This window comes from Balaenoptera acutorostrata, chromosome 2, assembly GCF_949987535.1.
Source record: "Balaenoptera acutorostrata chromosome 2, mBalAcu1.1, whole genome shotgun sequence".
NCBI lineage: Eukaryota > Metazoa > Chordata > Mammalia > Artiodactyla > Balaenopteridae > Balaenoptera > Balaenoptera acutorostrata.
In genome coordinates, this window is record NC_080065.1 from 163,003,873 (window position 1) to 163,021,180 (window position 17,308).

The 17,308-nt window shown below is 36.7% G+C and overlaps 1 protein-coding gene across 1 annotated transcript in view; it reads right to left on the reverse strand.

Moving 5' to 3' along the window:
- LOC130707191 (ELKS/Rab6-interacting/CAST family member 1-like) overlaps positions 1 to 17,308 on the reverse strand; it is an 89,181-nt gene that overhangs the window by 45,164 nt on the left and 26,709 nt on the right. Inside the window, 1 exon segment of the mRNA XM_057540412.1 lies at positions 3,088 to 3,504. Within this exon segment, the coding sequence (XP_057396395.1) occupies positions 3,088 to 3,504 (417 nt within the window).

Here is a 17,308-nt window from a genome sequence, read left to right on the forward strand (position 1 = left end):
CCGCACTGTTCTTCTTGCAAAGAAACTGCAACATCATTTGGGCACGTGTCAAGAATATTCCTATTGGGATTACACTAAATTCACAGAGTTGGGGGAAAGCAGCATCTTTATATTAATGTTCCCATCTACACTGTAATGAAAATTTAGCCCTATCCTTTCCATTACCGTTACTGATATTATTTATTCCATTTTCCTTATCTAACAGCACTGCCTAACACTTCCAGAATAATGTAAATACTGATGAACAGTATCTTTGCCTCTCCCTAACTTTAATGGATGCGTCTTAGTATATGTCAGAGTAAGCGCAATTCTGGCTACTAGTTTAAAATATGTTTATAATACATATTTACTGAGTTGTTTTATTTAAATCATGCTATAAAGGTATCATTCAATTCTTATTTTTAGTTCATTTGGTTTAGTTTTCAAAGTGTCTAACATTTTATCTAATGTCTTTGAGATAGCTATCAAACACTACGAGGTTATCTTTTCCTTTCACCTATTACAAATTATAACTGTGAATGATATATTGAGCCATTCTGGATTCCTAGAATAAACTCCTTTTGGTCAGAATATTATCTTTTTATCATAATGCTGATTTTATCTGCCAATATCTTATTTATAACTTCTATACCTAAACTCATAAGCAAAACTGGTTTGGGGTTTTAGTTTGTTTTCTAACCTTCGTTAGGTTTTAGTATCCAGTGGTCACACTGGAGAAAAAAGAATTGGAAAAGCTATCCTTCTTTCTGTAAGCTCCAGGCTTAAACTTCTTTCCCTACATTTCAACTTATTCAACCAACATTTCTTGAGTACCCACTGTGCATTTGTTAAGACACTGACAAGATAAAATTTCATATATATATATACACACATCCTTGGTGCAAAAAATTAAGTGAACAATGAAGAAACACACATGGAAGTATACTATAATATTACTGGCTCATCTACATATATGTATAGAGCTGCACAAGGAAGACTTCACAGAAGAACTGCAATTTGAGCTAAGTCTTGAAGGCAAGTAGGAGACAAAGAAAGGAGAACCAGCATTCTAAACATGTGTTCATGAAGCAATCACTTCTACTTGCTCTTAAATAATTTTAATCCATAGGACTGTGTTTCCTGTAAGATGACGCTACATTACTAATGGCAACTGGAATTGTGTATTGATACAACTAACAAGGCCTATATTTCTTTCCACATTATGTTCAGAAGTGGGACTTAATATTTGTAGAGCTTGTTACTTCAAAATTAGTCTTAAATTCATGTTTTTTCCTACTACTTGTTCAAATTCACCATATTGCTGGTTGTCCTCTGCCAGAATAACACTGTGGCTTTTCATAATCCTTAACTATTCACTATTTATTAACTCCAAAACTCAAAAATAAATGGGCACAGGTTGAAATATTCAGAACAGAAGGAGTAAAAACGTAACATTCAAAGTTCATCACGATGCTGGTAGGGTTTTCATGCTGCATGCTATTTGAGATGATTACACCTTCTCTTACAATGTTCTATGGCCAGGCTCCAGGTTACCTCATTAAAATATAAACTCTTGAAAGTAAAATGAAAGAAACTCAGGATGGTGCCTACAACACAGCAGTTGATAGAAAATTTTCTAAAACAATACAGTCCAGTAATTTGAAGATTGTAACGTACATAGCTGCAGATTAACCGTAAAAATACAGTATATGCTTCTGGGAGGATAAACTGGTCCAATCACTCTGGGAGACAAGACTGATATTCAGAGTTTTGAAAACGTACACACCCTGAGCAAATTCATTTCTGGAAATTTATGCTAAAGAAAAAAATTAATGTACAGGGATATATGGTTAGGGATATTCTGTGCAGCACAGTTTTATAATAATGAAAAATTAACAGTAGTCTAAATTTTCAACAGTAAGAAGTATAAATAAATGCAACAGAACATTATAAATTCAACTGAAATTACAAAACTACATGTACTGACAAAGAAAGATGTTCAAGACAAATTATTAAGAAAAGCGGGTAACATTACTCGCATTATGCATTATGCATCGCTGCACTACCTAATACAGTAGCCACTACCTACACAGAGATACTTAAATTTAAATTTGATTAATTAAATTTAATTTTAAATTAGTTATATTTAAATGAAATTTAAATTTCAGTTCCTCAGTCACACTAACCACATTTCAACTGCTCAACAGTCACACGCAGCCAGTGGCTATCATATTGCAGAGAGCAGATACAGACCGTCGCCATCATCAGGGGAAGTCGCTGTTTTGCTGCTTTTAACCGCCTTTCTCACCCTTCATTTAAAAAGGGATTATTCAGACTGGCACTAAAATAGTTCTGAGATTTTTTTTCCCCCTATCCAAATGTGAAAATTATCTGAAGACTCTGACCTCATATAGAGAAGTAGAGCTGTCATTTTTTTTTAATTCAATGTAAGATGAATTCTTCACTTAAGCTTTCTTAAAATGAAGCATTACATAGAAAAGTGAAAAATTATCAGTAGACACAGTGGTCAGCTAAAGTCTGAGTTTCCTCTCTAAAAATAAGTGACAGCATACCTCTGTATCATTCCCTCTAGCTGTGCCTCCAGGGCAGCAAATAATTTTTATCAAGGATCTTTTACAGCAAGGCAACAGTTTCCATGGAAACCACAGGGCAAACATCCATTACTGCTGCCTAGGACTTTATAAGCACACCGAAACTGAGGGAATCGCTTACTTTCAATTATTAATATTTTAAAATTGAGCAGTAGTCAGCTACTTTAATTCTGGTTTTGTTGTGTGTGTCTCTATGAACAAATCAATAGATGAGGAACAAATCAAGAAAATTCTGTGCCCCTCTAGCAACAAAATGAGTCTACAGAAATCAGGAGGGGGAAAAAAAAACCCAGAAAGGTATTAAACCAGTATACATGCCAGCCAATGTCATCTCATACAAGACAGCAAATCAGAACAGAAATCAGTGCAGAACTTAGGTAAGAAAGAAGAAATTCCCTTGCACTAGCTCAGGAGAGCATATAAATTTATCTAGGTCAAAATGCTGACTAATCAGGAAAAAAAGACAGTCATAACAACTGAGAAAGTGGCCACTCACCTCTCTCAACAGAGCGTCCTCTTTTTCCTTCTGCTCCAAAAGGCTTTCGAGGTGGTGGACATGCATCTCTGCCTCTGCCAGTCTCCTTGTTCTCTCATGGTCCTCCTCAGTAGCCTTAGCAGAAAGCCCCTTGCTCTGCAACATCTCCAGAAGCTTCTTGATGGATTCGTCCTGAGCGTTCAGGGTTTGCTTCTGAGTCTCAATCCGCAGCTCCATCTCCTCCAGAGTCTTTCGAAGGAGGAACAGCTCCTTGGCCTGCCGCTCATGCTCAGTGTGCAGCCTCTGAAAGTTCTCCTCCGTCAGCTCTGCCACGCAAGGCTCACCAGTCCTACTGTTACTATCCTGTTGAAACAGCTGGTTCAGGTCCCTCTGGATCCGCAATTCATCCTGGAGAGCCTGGACTGTCATTTGCATGTGCTGGTATAAAGACAAAAAAGAAAACCCAAATGAGCTTTTCTCCTCAAGTAGCAGAAACAGACTACGGGGAATGAGAAAGCAGCTACCACAGCTCTCAGAACCCTGCATTTAGCAAATGAGGATTCACATTATTCTGTTTTACACTGTCTTTAAAACTGATTGAGATAATCTGTAAAATGTCAGTAATTTAATTTGTGTTTATTACCAACAGGAAACAAGGTAAGTCTGGCAGCTCCTCACTTTGCTTGACTAAATAAAGACACTGTTCATGATTAACAGAAGGTATTACACGGAACTGAAGGTGAGGAGTGGGGAAAGGCAGGGGAAACCTATAGGAATACGGACACATCATACAAAAAATTTCACCAAAAAACACAAAGGATATCAAAATACAAAATGACTTTTAAGTGCTTTACAATTAAGTTAGCACATTAAATAATAAACATATGAGTGCATGCCAGAATGTGCTTAGCACTCCTTATGTGTTAATTTATTTAATCCTCACTATAACACATGTACTATTTTTTTTTCCATTTCTTTTTTTTTAAACATCTTTATTGAAGTATAATTGCTTCACAATGGTGTGTTAGTTTCTGCTTTATAACAAAGTGAATCAGCTACACATATACACAAGTTCCCATATCTCCTCCCTCCCGCATCTCCCTCCCTCCCACCCTCCCCATCCCAACCCCCCAGGCAGTCACATAGCACCGAGCTGATCTCCCTGTGCTATGTGGCTGCTTCCCACCAGCTATCTATTTTACATTTGGTAGTGTATATATGTCCATGACACTCTTTCACCCTGTCACATCTCACCCCTACTATTATTTGAATTTTATTGATGATGACACCAGGCATACAGAGACTTAAATAACTCACCCCAAGATCACACAGTAAGTAATAGAGCTGGCATTCGAATTAAAGCAATTCACGCAGCCCACTGAAGCTAGTACCCAAAGGTAATTAGATAACGTGAAGCTTTAAAAACAAAAAACAAAACACAAAAAACTGAGGCTGTGTGAGCTATTTATACAGAAAAAGATAACAATATAAGTGAGTAATTTGAGTAATTAAATGAAAATGTTAGTGCAGATAAGCTAGTAAAATGTTTCAGAGGGTATATCTTTAGCCTGTATCCCTAACGAAGGTATATGAACCTTTAATCTGAATGGATAAATTCTAGAACATTATACAAAGAACCTAAAAGGAAGTTACATCAAGAATCATGTTTTTAGAAATGAAGAAGCAACAATAGAAAATCACCCTTTGTATTCAAGGTATTCAAGGTCTGGCAGTGTGCCGCAGTGGAAGGAAACTAACCCACAATCAGAAGACAGGAGTTTTAGTTCCAGCTCTCACACTAAAGAGCAACCTAATTTGGAACACATTGCCATCTTTCTGGGTTTCAGATTCCTCATATTTAAAGTGAGAATATAAATGCCTGCACCATTTTTTCGCAGAGCTAATAATATCATTGAAATCTTTGTGGCATATATGTTAAAACGTACATTGTTTAAAATTTTTGGCAAACTGCAAAACAGCAGTAAATATCTCAAGGAAACGATCTGGCAAGTGTACAAAGACGCTCACTGTTGTTTACACCAGCGACAAAATTAGAAACAACCTCAATGGATATTAATAGGTGATGAGTTAAGTAAATGAGAAATGTCCACCCAGTTTAATACTATGCATCAATTTTTTAAAATGTAGATTTATAGTTACTGATAAAAACTACAGTTACAACATATTAAGAGTAAAAAAGCAGATATATAATAGCAAGTATAGGATGATCGCGATTCTAATTTTTTTTTTTTCATGTAATGTCTGAAACATTTATATTAACATATTTCCATACATATTTCCATACAAATACAAATATAAGATTTTTAGAAATTTCATGTAATGTCTGAAACATTTATATTAACATATTTCCATACATATTTCCATACAAATACAAATATAAGATTTTTAGAAATTTCATGTAATGTCTGAAACATTTATATTAACATATTTCCATACATATTTCCATACAAATACAAATATAAGATTTTTAGAAATTTCATGTACTGTCTGAAACATTTATATTAACATATTTCCATACATATTTCCATACAAATACAAATATAAGATTTTTAGAAATTTCATGTAATGTCTGAAACATTTATATTAACATATTTCCATACAAATAACCCAATGAAAGTTTAGTATTAGTTGTTTTGTTTGTTTTTTTATACTGCAGGTTCTTATTAGGCATCAGTTTTATAAACATCCGTGTATACATGTCAATCCCAATCGCCCAATTCAGCACATCACCATCCCCACCTCATCGCAGTTTTCCCCCCTTGGTGTCCATATGTCCATTCTCTACATCTGTGTCTCAACTTCTGCCCTGCAAACTGGCTCATCTGTACCATTTTTCTACGTTCCACATACATGCATTAACATACGATATTTGTTTTTCTCTTTCTGACTTACTTCACTCTGTAAGACAGTCTCTAGATCCATCCACTTCTCAACAAATGACTCAATTTCGTTCCTTTTTATGGCTGAATAATATTCCATCGTATATATGTACCACAACTTCTTTATCCAGTCGTCTGTTGATGGGCATTTAGGTTGCTTCCATGACCTGGCTATTGTAAATAGTGCTGCAATGAACATTCGGGTGCACGTGTCTTTTTGAATTACGGTTTTCTCTGGGTATATGCCCAGTAGTGGGATTGCTGGGTCATATGGTAATTCTATTTTTAGTTTTTTAAGGAACCTCCATATTGTTCTCCATAGTGGCTGTATCAATTTACATTCCCACCAACAGTGCAAGAGGGTTCCCTTTTCTCCACACCCTCTCCAGCATTTGTTGTTTGTAGATTTTCTGATGATGCCCATTCTAACAGGAGTGAGGTGATACCTCATTGTAGTTTTGATTTGCATTTCTCTAATAATTAGTGATGTTGAGCATCTTTTCATGTGCTTCGTGGCCGTCTGTATGTCTTCTTTGGAGAAATGTCTATTTAGGTCTTCTGCCCATTTTTGGATTGGGGTGTTTGTTTCTTTGATATTGAGCTGAATGAGCTGTTTATATATTTTGGAGATTAATCCTTTGTCCGTTGATTCATTTGCAAATATTTTCTCCCATTCTGAGGGTTGTCTTTTCGTCTTGTTTATGGTTTCCTTTGCTGTGCAAAAGCTTTGAAGTTTCATTAGGTCCCACTTGTTTATTTTTGTTTTTATTTCCATTACTCTAGGAGGTGGATCGAAAAAGATCTTGCTGTGATTTATGTCAAAGAGTGTTCTTCCTATGTTTTCCTCTAAGAGTTTTATAGTGTCCAGTCTTATATTTAGGTCTCTAATCCATTTTGAGTTTATTTTTGTGTATGGTGTTAGGGAGTATTCTAATTTCATTCTTTTACATGTGGCTGTCCAGTTTTCCCAGCACCACTTATTGAAGAGACTGTCTTTTCTCCATTGTATATCTTTGCCTCCTTTGTCATAGATTAGTTGACCATAGGTGCGTGGGTTAATCTCTGGGCTTTCTATCTTGTTCCATTGATCTATGTTTCTGTTTTTGTGCCAGTACCATATTGTCTTGATTACTGTAGCTTTGTAGTATAGTCTGAAGTCAGGGAGTCTGATTCCTCCAGCTCCATTTTTTTGCCTCAAGACTGCTTTGGCTATTCGGGGTCTTTTGTGTCTCCATACAAATTTTAAGATGATTTGTTCTAGCTCCGTAAAAAATGCCCTTGGTAATTTGATAGGGATTGCATTGAATCTGTAGATTGCTTTGGGTAGTATACTCATTTTCACAATGTTGATTCTTCCAATCCAAGAACATGGTATATCTCTCCATCTGTTGGTATCATCTTTAATTTCTTTCATCAGTGTCTTATAGTTTTCTGCATACAGGTCTTTTGTCTCCCTAGGTAGGTTTATTCCTAGGTATTTTATTCTTTTTGTTGCAATGGTAAATGGGAGTGTTTCCATAATTTCTCTTTCAGATTTTTCATCATTAGTGTATAGGAATGCAAGAGATTTCTGTGCATTAATTTTGTAACCTGCAACTTTACCATATTCATTAATTAGCTCTAGCAGTTTTCTGGTGGCAGCTTTAGGATTCTCTATGTATAGTATCATGTCATCCGCAAACAGTGACAGTTTTACTTCTTCTTTTCCAATTTGTATTCCTTTTATTTCTTTTTCTTCTCTGATTGCCGTGGCTAGGACTTCCAGAACTATGTTGAATAATAGTGGTGAGAGTGGACATCCTTGTCTCGTTCCTGATCTTAGAGGAAATGCTTTCAGTTTTTCACCATTGAGAATGATGTTTGCTGTGGGTTTGTCATATATGGCCTTTATTATGTTGAGGTAGGTTCCCTCTATGCCCACTTTCTGGAGAGTTTTTATCAGAAATGGGTGTTGAATTTTGTCAAAAGCTTTTTCTGCATCTATTGAGATGATCATATGGTTTTTCTTCTTCAATTTGTTAATATGCTGTATCACATTGATTGATTTGCGTACATTGAAGAATCCTTGCATCCCTGGGATAAATCCCACTTGATCGTGGTGTATGATCCTTTTAATGTGTTGTTGGATTCTGTTTGCTAGTATTTTGTTGAGGATTTTTGCATCTATATTCATCAGTGATATTGGTCTGTAATTTTCTTTTTTTGTAGTGTCTTTGTCTGGTTTTGGTATCAGGGTGATGGTGGCCTCATAGAATGAGTTTGGGAGAGTTCCTTCCTCTGCAATTTTTTGGAAGAGTTTGAGAAGGATGGGTGTTAGCTCTTCTCTAAATGTTTGATAGAATTCACCTGTGAAGCCATCTGGTCCTGGACTTTTGTTTGTTGGAAGATTTTTAATCACAGTTTCAATTTCATTACTTGTGATTGGTCTGTTGATATTTTCTGTTTCTTCCTGGTTCAGTCTTGGAAGGTTATACCTTTCTAAGAATTTGTCCATTTCTTCCAGGTTGTCCATTTTATTGGCATAAAGTTGCTTGTAGTAGTCTCTTAGGATGTTTTGTATTTCTGCGGTGTCTGTTGTAACTTCTCCTTTTTCATTTCTGATTTTATTGATTTGAGTCCTCTCCCTCTTTTTCTTGATGAGTCTGGCTAATGGCTTATCAATTTTGTTTATCTTCTCAAAGAACCAACTTTTAGTTTTATTGATCTTTGCTATTGTTTTCTTTGTTTCTATTTCATTTATTTCTGCTCTGATCTTTATGATTTCTTTCCTTCTGCTAACTTTGGGTTTTGTTTGTTCTTCTTTCTCTAGTTTCTTTAGGTGTAAAGTTAGATTGTTTACTTGAGATTTTTCTTGTTTCTTTAGGTAGGCTTGTATAGCTATAAACTTCCCTCTTAGAACCGCTTTTGCTGCATCCCATAGGTTTTGGGTCGTCGTGTTTTCATTGTCATTTGTCTCTAGGTATTTTTTTATTTCCTGTTTGATTTCTTCAGTGATCTCTTGGTTATTTAGTAACGTATTGTTTAGCCTCCATGTGTTTGTCTTTTTTACGTTTTTTTCCCTGTAATTCATTTCTAATCTCATAGCGTTGTGGTCAGAAAAGATGCTTGATATGATTTCAATTTTCTTAAATTTACTGAGGCTTGATTTGTGACCCAAGATGTGATCTATCCTGGAGAATGTTCCGTGTGCACTTGAGAAGAATGTGTAATCTGCCGTTTTTGGATGGAATGTCCTATATATATCAATTAAATCTATCTGGTCTATTGTGTCATTTAAAGCTTCTGTTTCCTTATTTATTTTCATTTTGGATGATCTGTCCATTGGTGTAAGTGAGGTGTTAAAGTCCCCCACTATTATTGTGTTACTGTCGATTTCCTCTTTTATAGCTGTTAGCAGTTGCCTTATGTATTGAGGTGCTCCTATGTTGGGTGCATATATATTTATAATTGTTATATCTTCTTCTTGGATTGATCCCTGGATCATTATGTAGTGTCCTTCCTTGTCTCTTGTAACATTCTTTATTTTAAAGTCTATTTTATCTGATATGAGTATAGCTACTCCAGCTTTCTTTTGATTTCCATTTGCATGGAACATCTTTTTCCATCCCCTCACTTTCAGTCTGTATGTGTCCCTAGGTCTGAAGTGGGTCTCTTGTAGACAGCATATATATGGGTCTTGTTTTTGTATCCATTCAGCCAGTCTATGTCTTTTGGTTGGGGCATTTAATCCATTCACGTTTAAGGTAATTATCGATATGTATGTTCCTATGACCATTTTCTTAATTGTTTTGGGTTTGTTTTTGTAGGTCCTTTTCTTCTCTTGTGTTTCCCACTTAGAGAAGTTCCTTTAGCATTTGTTGTAGAGCTGGTTTGGTGGTGCTGAATTCTCTTAGCTTTTGCTTGTCTGTAAAGCTTTTGATTTCTCCATCAAATCTAAATGAGATCCTTGCTGGGTAGAGTAATCTTGGTTGTAGGTTCTTCCCTTTCATCACTTTAAGTATTTCATGCCACTCCCTTCTGGCTTGCAGAGTTTCTGCTGAGAAATCAGCTGTTAACCTTATGGGGGTTCCCTTGTATGTTATTTGTCGTTTTTCCCTTGCTGCTTTCAATAATTTTTCTTTGTCTTTAATTTTTGCCACTTTGATTACTATGTGTCTTGGCGTGTTTCTCCTTGGGTTTATTCTGTATGGGACTCTCTGCGCTTCCTGGACTTGGGTGGCTATTTCCTTTCCCATGTTAGGGAAGTTTTCGATTATAATCTCTTCAAATATTTTCTCTGGCCCTTTCTCTCTCTCTTCTCCTTCTGGGACCCCTATAATGCGAATGTTGTTGCGTTTAATGTTGTCCCAGAGGTCTCTTAGGCTGTCTTCATTTCTTTTTATTCTTTTTTCTTTAGTCTGTTCCGCAGCAGTGAATTCCACCATTCTGTCTTCCAGGTCACTTATCCGTTCTTCTGCCTCAGTTATTCTGCTATTGATTCCTTCTAGTGTAGTTTTCATTTCAGTTATTGTATTGGTCATCTCTGTTTGTTTGTTCTTTAATTCTTCTAGGTCTTTGTTAATCATTTCTTGCATCTTCTCAATCTTTGCCTCCATTCTTATTCCGAGGTCCTGGATCATCTTCACTATCATTATTCTGAATTCTTTTTCTGGAAGGTTGCCTATCTCCACTTCATTTAGTTGTTTTTCTGGGGTTTTTTCTTGTTCCTTCATCTGGTACATAGCCCTCTGCCTTTTCATCTTCTCTGTCTTTCTGTAACTGTGGTTTTTGGTCCACAGGCTGCAGGATTGTAGTTTTTCTTGCTTCTGTTGTCTGCCCTCTGGTGGTTGAGGCTATCTAAGAGGCTTGATGGGAGGCTCTGGTGGTGGGTAGAGCTGACTGTTGCTGTGGCGGTCAGAGCTCAGTAAAACCTTAATCCACTTGACTGTTGATGGGTGGGGCTGGGTTCCCTCCCTGTTGCTGTGGCGATCAGAGCCCAGTAAAACCTTAATCCACTTGACTGTTGATGGGTGGGGCTGGGTTCCCTCCCTGTTGGTTGTTTTGCCTGAGGCAACCCAACACTGGAGCCTACCCGTGCTCTTTGGTGGGGTTAATGGCCGACTCTGGGAGGGCTCACGCCAAGGAGAACTTCCCAGGACCTCTGCTGCCAGTGTCCTTATCCCCACGGTGAAACAGAGCCACCACTCGCCTCTGCAGGAGACCCCCCAACACCAGCAGGTACGTCTGGTTCAGTCTCCCCCAGGGTCACTGCTCCTTCCCCTGGGTCCCGATGCACACATTACTTTGTGTGTGCCCTCCAAGAGTGGGGTCTCTGTTTCCCCCAGTCCTGTCACAGTCCTGCAATCAATTCCCACTAGACTTCAAAGTCTGATTCTCTAGGAATTCCTCCTCCCTTTGCCGGACCCCCAGGTTGGGAAGCCTGAGGTGGGGCTCAGAACCTTCACTCCAGTGGGTGGACTTCTGTGGTATAAGTGTTCGCCAGTCTGTGAGTCACCCACCCAGCAGTTATGGGATTTGATTTTACTCTGATTGCGCCCCTCCTACCGTCTCACTGTGGCTTCTCCTCTGTCCTTGGACGTGGGGTGTCCTCCTTGGTGAAGTCCAGGGTCTTCCTGTCAATGATTGTCCAGCAGCCAGTTGTGATTCTGGTGCTCTCGCAAGAGGGAGTGAGAGCACGTCCTTCTACTCCGCCATCTTGGTTAATCTCTCACTCGCGATTCTAATTTTTAAAAAGTATAAACATGCAGAGAAAAGTCTAAAAGGATGCAAACAATTACCAGGGTCTGGGTATGGGTAGATTTTACATTTTTCTTCATACTTTTTTGTACTATCTAAATCCCCTACAGTAAGCAAGTAATCAATAAAAAGGGACATTTTTACCTTTAAAAATAAGAGAAAAGACTTCAGAGATGCCTGCTTGGCTGTGTTCAATTTGCTACCACTTTGGTTAAAAGGGAGGGAACAATAAATATTTACTATTTACTATAAATAAAAAATATCATAAGAAATAAAAATACTTCTGTAATGTTACACAAGAAATAATTAATGGTTATTTGGGGGAACAGAGGAAGGCAAGAAGGGAAGAAGGGAGGAAAGAACTGGAATCACTGGGGGACAACATGTAAGAAAACTTTATTCTATTCCGCATAAAAATTTTTTTAACTGAAGTGTAACTGACATTGAAAATTTTTTAATAATAGCTTTATTGAGACATAATTCACACATACCATAAAGTTCACCGGTTTAAAGTGTGTAAGTCAGCAGTTTTCAGCATATTAAAAGTTATACATTGATCACTACTATCTAATTCTAGAACACTTCCATCACCCGCTAAGAGAAATCCCATATACATCTGCAGTCACTTCCCAGCCACTTCCCGTCTTTCTCTCCTCCTAACCCTCCCTCCTCTTGAATTTGAACTAAATGTATGTACTACCCACCCAAAAATTAAATTTAAATAAATGCCTAATGATATTTTTCAGCCTCAAAAAGGAAGGAAATGCTGACACACGCTGCCACATGGATGGACACTATGCCAAATGAAATAAGCCCGTCACAAAAGACAAATATTACATGAGTCCACTTACATGAGGTCCCTAGAGCAGTCTATCTCACAGAGACAGGAAGCACAAGAGTGGTTGCCAGGGGCTGGGGAGATGGGAGACGGGAGACGGGAGACAGGGAGTGACTGTTTGATGGGTGCAGAGATTCAGTTTTACAGGATGAAGAGTTGTGGAGATGGATGGTGGTGATGGCTGCACAACAGTATGAATGTACCTTATGAACTGTACACCTGAAAATTGGTTAAGATGGTAAATTTAACATGGTGAATGTAAGCTGTATTTTACAATGATTTTAAACACTGGGGAAAAAATATGCCTGCCATAGAATTCCAACGTGTTGATATTAAATAATTTACTTATAACTATTGATAAATATTTAGTTTGGTTCTCATTTTCCACTATTATTAACAGGCACCTTCACATGTGTATCTCTGCACATTTATCCAAATTTTTCCTGGAGATAAATTCTGAAAGGTGGAATTCCTGGATCAGAGGGTATGCAGTTATGATTTTAATACACACAACAAATTATCTCTAAAAGGGTCTGTACAGATTTAAACTTCCACCAAACGACCTCTGAGCACTTTCCTATACCTTTGACAACTGGGTATTTTCTTTCTTCTCTTTCTTTTTTGGGCTTTCTTTGATTACAAGTAAGACTGAATATCTATTCACATATCTACAGGCGCTTTGTATTCCTTCCTTTGTGACTCATCTGTTCTTGTTCTTTGCTCATTTTGTTTTGGGGACATTTAACCTTTCTCCTAATCCACTTTAAGATCTTTTTATATTTGGAAAACAACCTTTTGCCTGCTGTGCATGTTACAAATGTATTTCCAAATCTGTCATTTTTCTTTTAACATAGTTTATGGCAACTTAAATAGAGAATTTTTTTAGTGCAAAGATAAGAACCTCTTTTTTTACAGTTTCTGGTTTTGGTATTTTGCTTAGCAAGTAGTGAACTTTCAATTATGGCAGTCTTCAAACTCTCGAAAAGCACTGGCTTTTTCTTACGAAAAATAAATTTACAATAAAATTATCAGGTATTTGAATTCATGAATATGATTCTTTAAATAAATTTAACTACCCGCATCATGCTGTAAAGATTCTCAACAGTTGTTGGAGTTCAAAATCCTTAATAAAAAGATGTGTCAAATTGCTAATTCTCTGAAGCCTATAATCAACCTCCAGTTTCATTCTTTACCTTTGGAAGTCAAAAAATCCAAATAAATTCTGAGCAAGTTTATCCCACAGGGAAATATCAGAAGTTAAATTCAACAATGAAACTGATTTCTAGGTACAACTGTCCCTCCTTTTCTGGACACTCATCACCAAATTCATTCAAATCAGGAGAAACAGATGTTGACGACAGCTAACAGTCTCACATACACTTTAGCACTTGTGATTATACTAGTATGTATGGCAAGCACTGTTTTGGTGAAGAAAGAAAATACAACGACTAATGTGCTCTGCTTCTTCAGCTCTGCTTGCACCCATTTTACTAGAATACAGAATTAAAATGATGCTCTGACTGGTAGCCGAGAAGGCTACACAGCAATTTTCTCCATTGAAATGGGAATCAGCACCCCTTCTTTAGGCTACATTCAAGCTAGATTCACTTTATTAAAATTCCTGCCAACTCCCCTGGGAGAAGAAAGCAGCAGCAGGCAATAAGCCAGGCTGCTCTTTCTCTAGCACATTCATACTGAAGATAAAGTGAGCATATCTGCACATATCACAGACATTTACCATGACCGACCAAAAACACATGCTGAATTTAGCAGGACAATCTCAGTTGTCAGATATTAGGAAAATTTCTATTGGGGAATTCTGCTTATGACACTCTCCAAAATGATCTCACACTTCGCACATTCCAAATTGTACACCAACACTCACTAGTCTACTTCTGCTCACTCTAACACTCAGCTTGAGCTGGAAGACTGGAAAAATAACTGCTTAAAATTTAGTCCAAGGATTGTACTAAAATTACACCAAGCTGTATCTCAATGAAATGGTAGGATGTTGTGAACAATAGTAATGAAAATTCTTAAATCTCTGATAGGGTTTATGATCATTTTTTAGAAAAATACATCTCAAAAACAACAAAACATCACAACAATGCTTCATATATTTTAGACAAATATCAGAAGCTCTTCTGAGGCAAAACTTCCATTAGTTTCTCTGAACAAGAGAACGCTTTGATCCAGTTTATCCTGATTTCTAAAATGACAGAACCAAGGAGTCTAGAGCTATTTTTAGTTACAGAAAAAGAATATTATGGATACATGAAAACGGTCATCATCACAAACATTATACTGTATCCCAGAGAGTTCAATGCACTATTTGTCAAGATAACCATTAGAAAAAATACCAGTACTGCATCCTATTATGTTAAATTAAGAACGATTTTTTTCCTGAAACATGTAAATACATACATTGAGGAAACTTTATCAATGCAAGATGCAAAAGAGTTTATAATAATTCTTACTAACATCACCCAAGTCGATCCTCAGGCTCTGTGATGTTCTGATCTGTGCTGTACCGTATGTGTCCCTAAGAAGAGCACTTACCAGCCCAATCTGCAATTTATTTCTTTGTATCTGTCTTCAAGAAAAACTTTCTAGAACTTGGGACTTTCATCTTTTTACTCTAGGGCACGGCACAGTGTTTGGTATAGTAAGTGCTCAATAAATTTTTGATGAAAGATTGACAAAAACAAATTTTCACGCATTATTTTGAAAGTAAATGGCTACTGGATAGTAGATGCAAATCAAGTCCCTGGAAAATTGTATCTTTCCCCTATAACAGAGAGAATTACTCTTATTCTGTAACAATTAGTTCCTTACCAGCTAACACACAAAAAATTCTATCTCAAATACAAACTGGCCAAAATACTAAATGCAATCCTAATTTTTTAAGAAATGTTAATTATACACTCTGGATTTATTTGTGTTTGATCTGAAGTGAAGAGAAGCATTTTCAAATAATTAACTGTCAACAAGAATCTTTTATACTTTTAATACTATATACAACATACACCAAAAGTGTAGGATAGAGTTCTTATCCAAAAACAGAGCTTACAAAGTGGTAAAACTTAATATCTATATATACACACTCACACACCAGCACTATACCTTATTATAAATTTTAAATTAAGAATATTCAAGAACGAGAAATGGGACACATAAAAGCGCTTATTATATATGCAACATACTCGAATGAAGTTCAGATTCTATAAGATCACTATGATTTGGATTCATGAATCTTTAATATGAAAAGAAAGTATTCTAATTTCTATCATTTTAGAAGAAACTCAAAGTTTTTTAATGAGTCTGAACCTCCAAGACTGAGACAAAGCAAGAGCCTCTAGGTAGTTCATTTCGTCTGATCATTAGTCTAGTATTCTTTCCGTTGATTCTTTCAGTTGCTGACGAGGATTTATCTTCTGTGCAGCAAAGCACACTGTAAACTCTCAAATATTAAACCAAAACCAAGTTCTCAGACTGATCTAAATAAACACCAGCAAGAGACATACTACAGTGCAAGAAACAACCATACCAGAATTCAAATGGATAGATTAAATTGTTTAAATGAATGCTACTTTGAGCTTATTCTCCTCTAAAAAAGATGTCAGAGTCAAGAAAATGAACAAGCAATTATTCCAGATTCCTAGCAGCTACTCTCTGCTACTGAATCCAGGAGAGAAAAAAGAACATCTGCCTTTATGCCAGCATAACCCAGAGGAGAAATTAAAGAATAAACAAAAATACTATCAAAAGGGGGAAGTCCCGAGGTCATAATACATTCTATTATTGTGTGCTCATCAAGACAACAACTCAAGTGACAATAAACTGATTTTAGTACAAGTTCTAGAAATTCCAAATAGCTTTCAGTTACCCAAACTCCCATACCATTTACTTACCCCTTAACCTCTACTTAAAGAGTATATGTATATGTATAACTGATTCACTTTGTTATAAAGCAGAAAACTAACACACCATTGTAAAGCAATTACACTCCAATAAAGATGTTAAATAAATAAATAAATAAATAAAATAAATATAAATAAAGACTATCCTCTACCCGTTCCCTCACTTTCACTCCCAGCTAAATCCTACCTGTCCTTTCATCCTTAGATCAGGCAACCTCCTCTAGAAAGCCTGTCTGACTCTCAAACTGAACAAAAGGCAGAAATAGAGAGGAAGGAATGGGTGGAGGAAGAAAAGTACAGAAAGAAGAAAAGATAATATCCCAAACCAGATATTACAGTAGTAAAAATATCATCCTAAGCAATGTCAGGATTGAAGACGTCATTCCATTAAAAAATAACATCAAAATAAAAATTTTTTTTAACCTTAAAAGTAAAATCAACCAGCAGAGGGATCCTATAGTAACCATTTCCATAGTGTTTAACTTGAGAATGCTCAGTACTAACAAAGCAAAGGCAGAATTAAATACAAGGGACCATAAAGGTACTGTTCAGTCTAGCAGCATTTTAAGTATCAACCTCACTTCTTTCTTCATGCTCTACAACCCAAAAGTTTCAAGCACCTGCAACAGACGTCAATGAGGTTAACAAAATTCCCAGATTTAGTTCCTGAAATACTAGTATATAAATCAAGAAGAAGGGTGAAGAAAGAAGGGTAAAGAAAGAAGAGTTAAGCGATACCTATCAGCTGTGAACATGTTAAGAGCTAACCCTGGCAATGCTACAACTGGGAGTGGATTCAGCTGAACAAACACACACCGGAGGCAGCAGCTTGACTGTGAGGGGGCGGG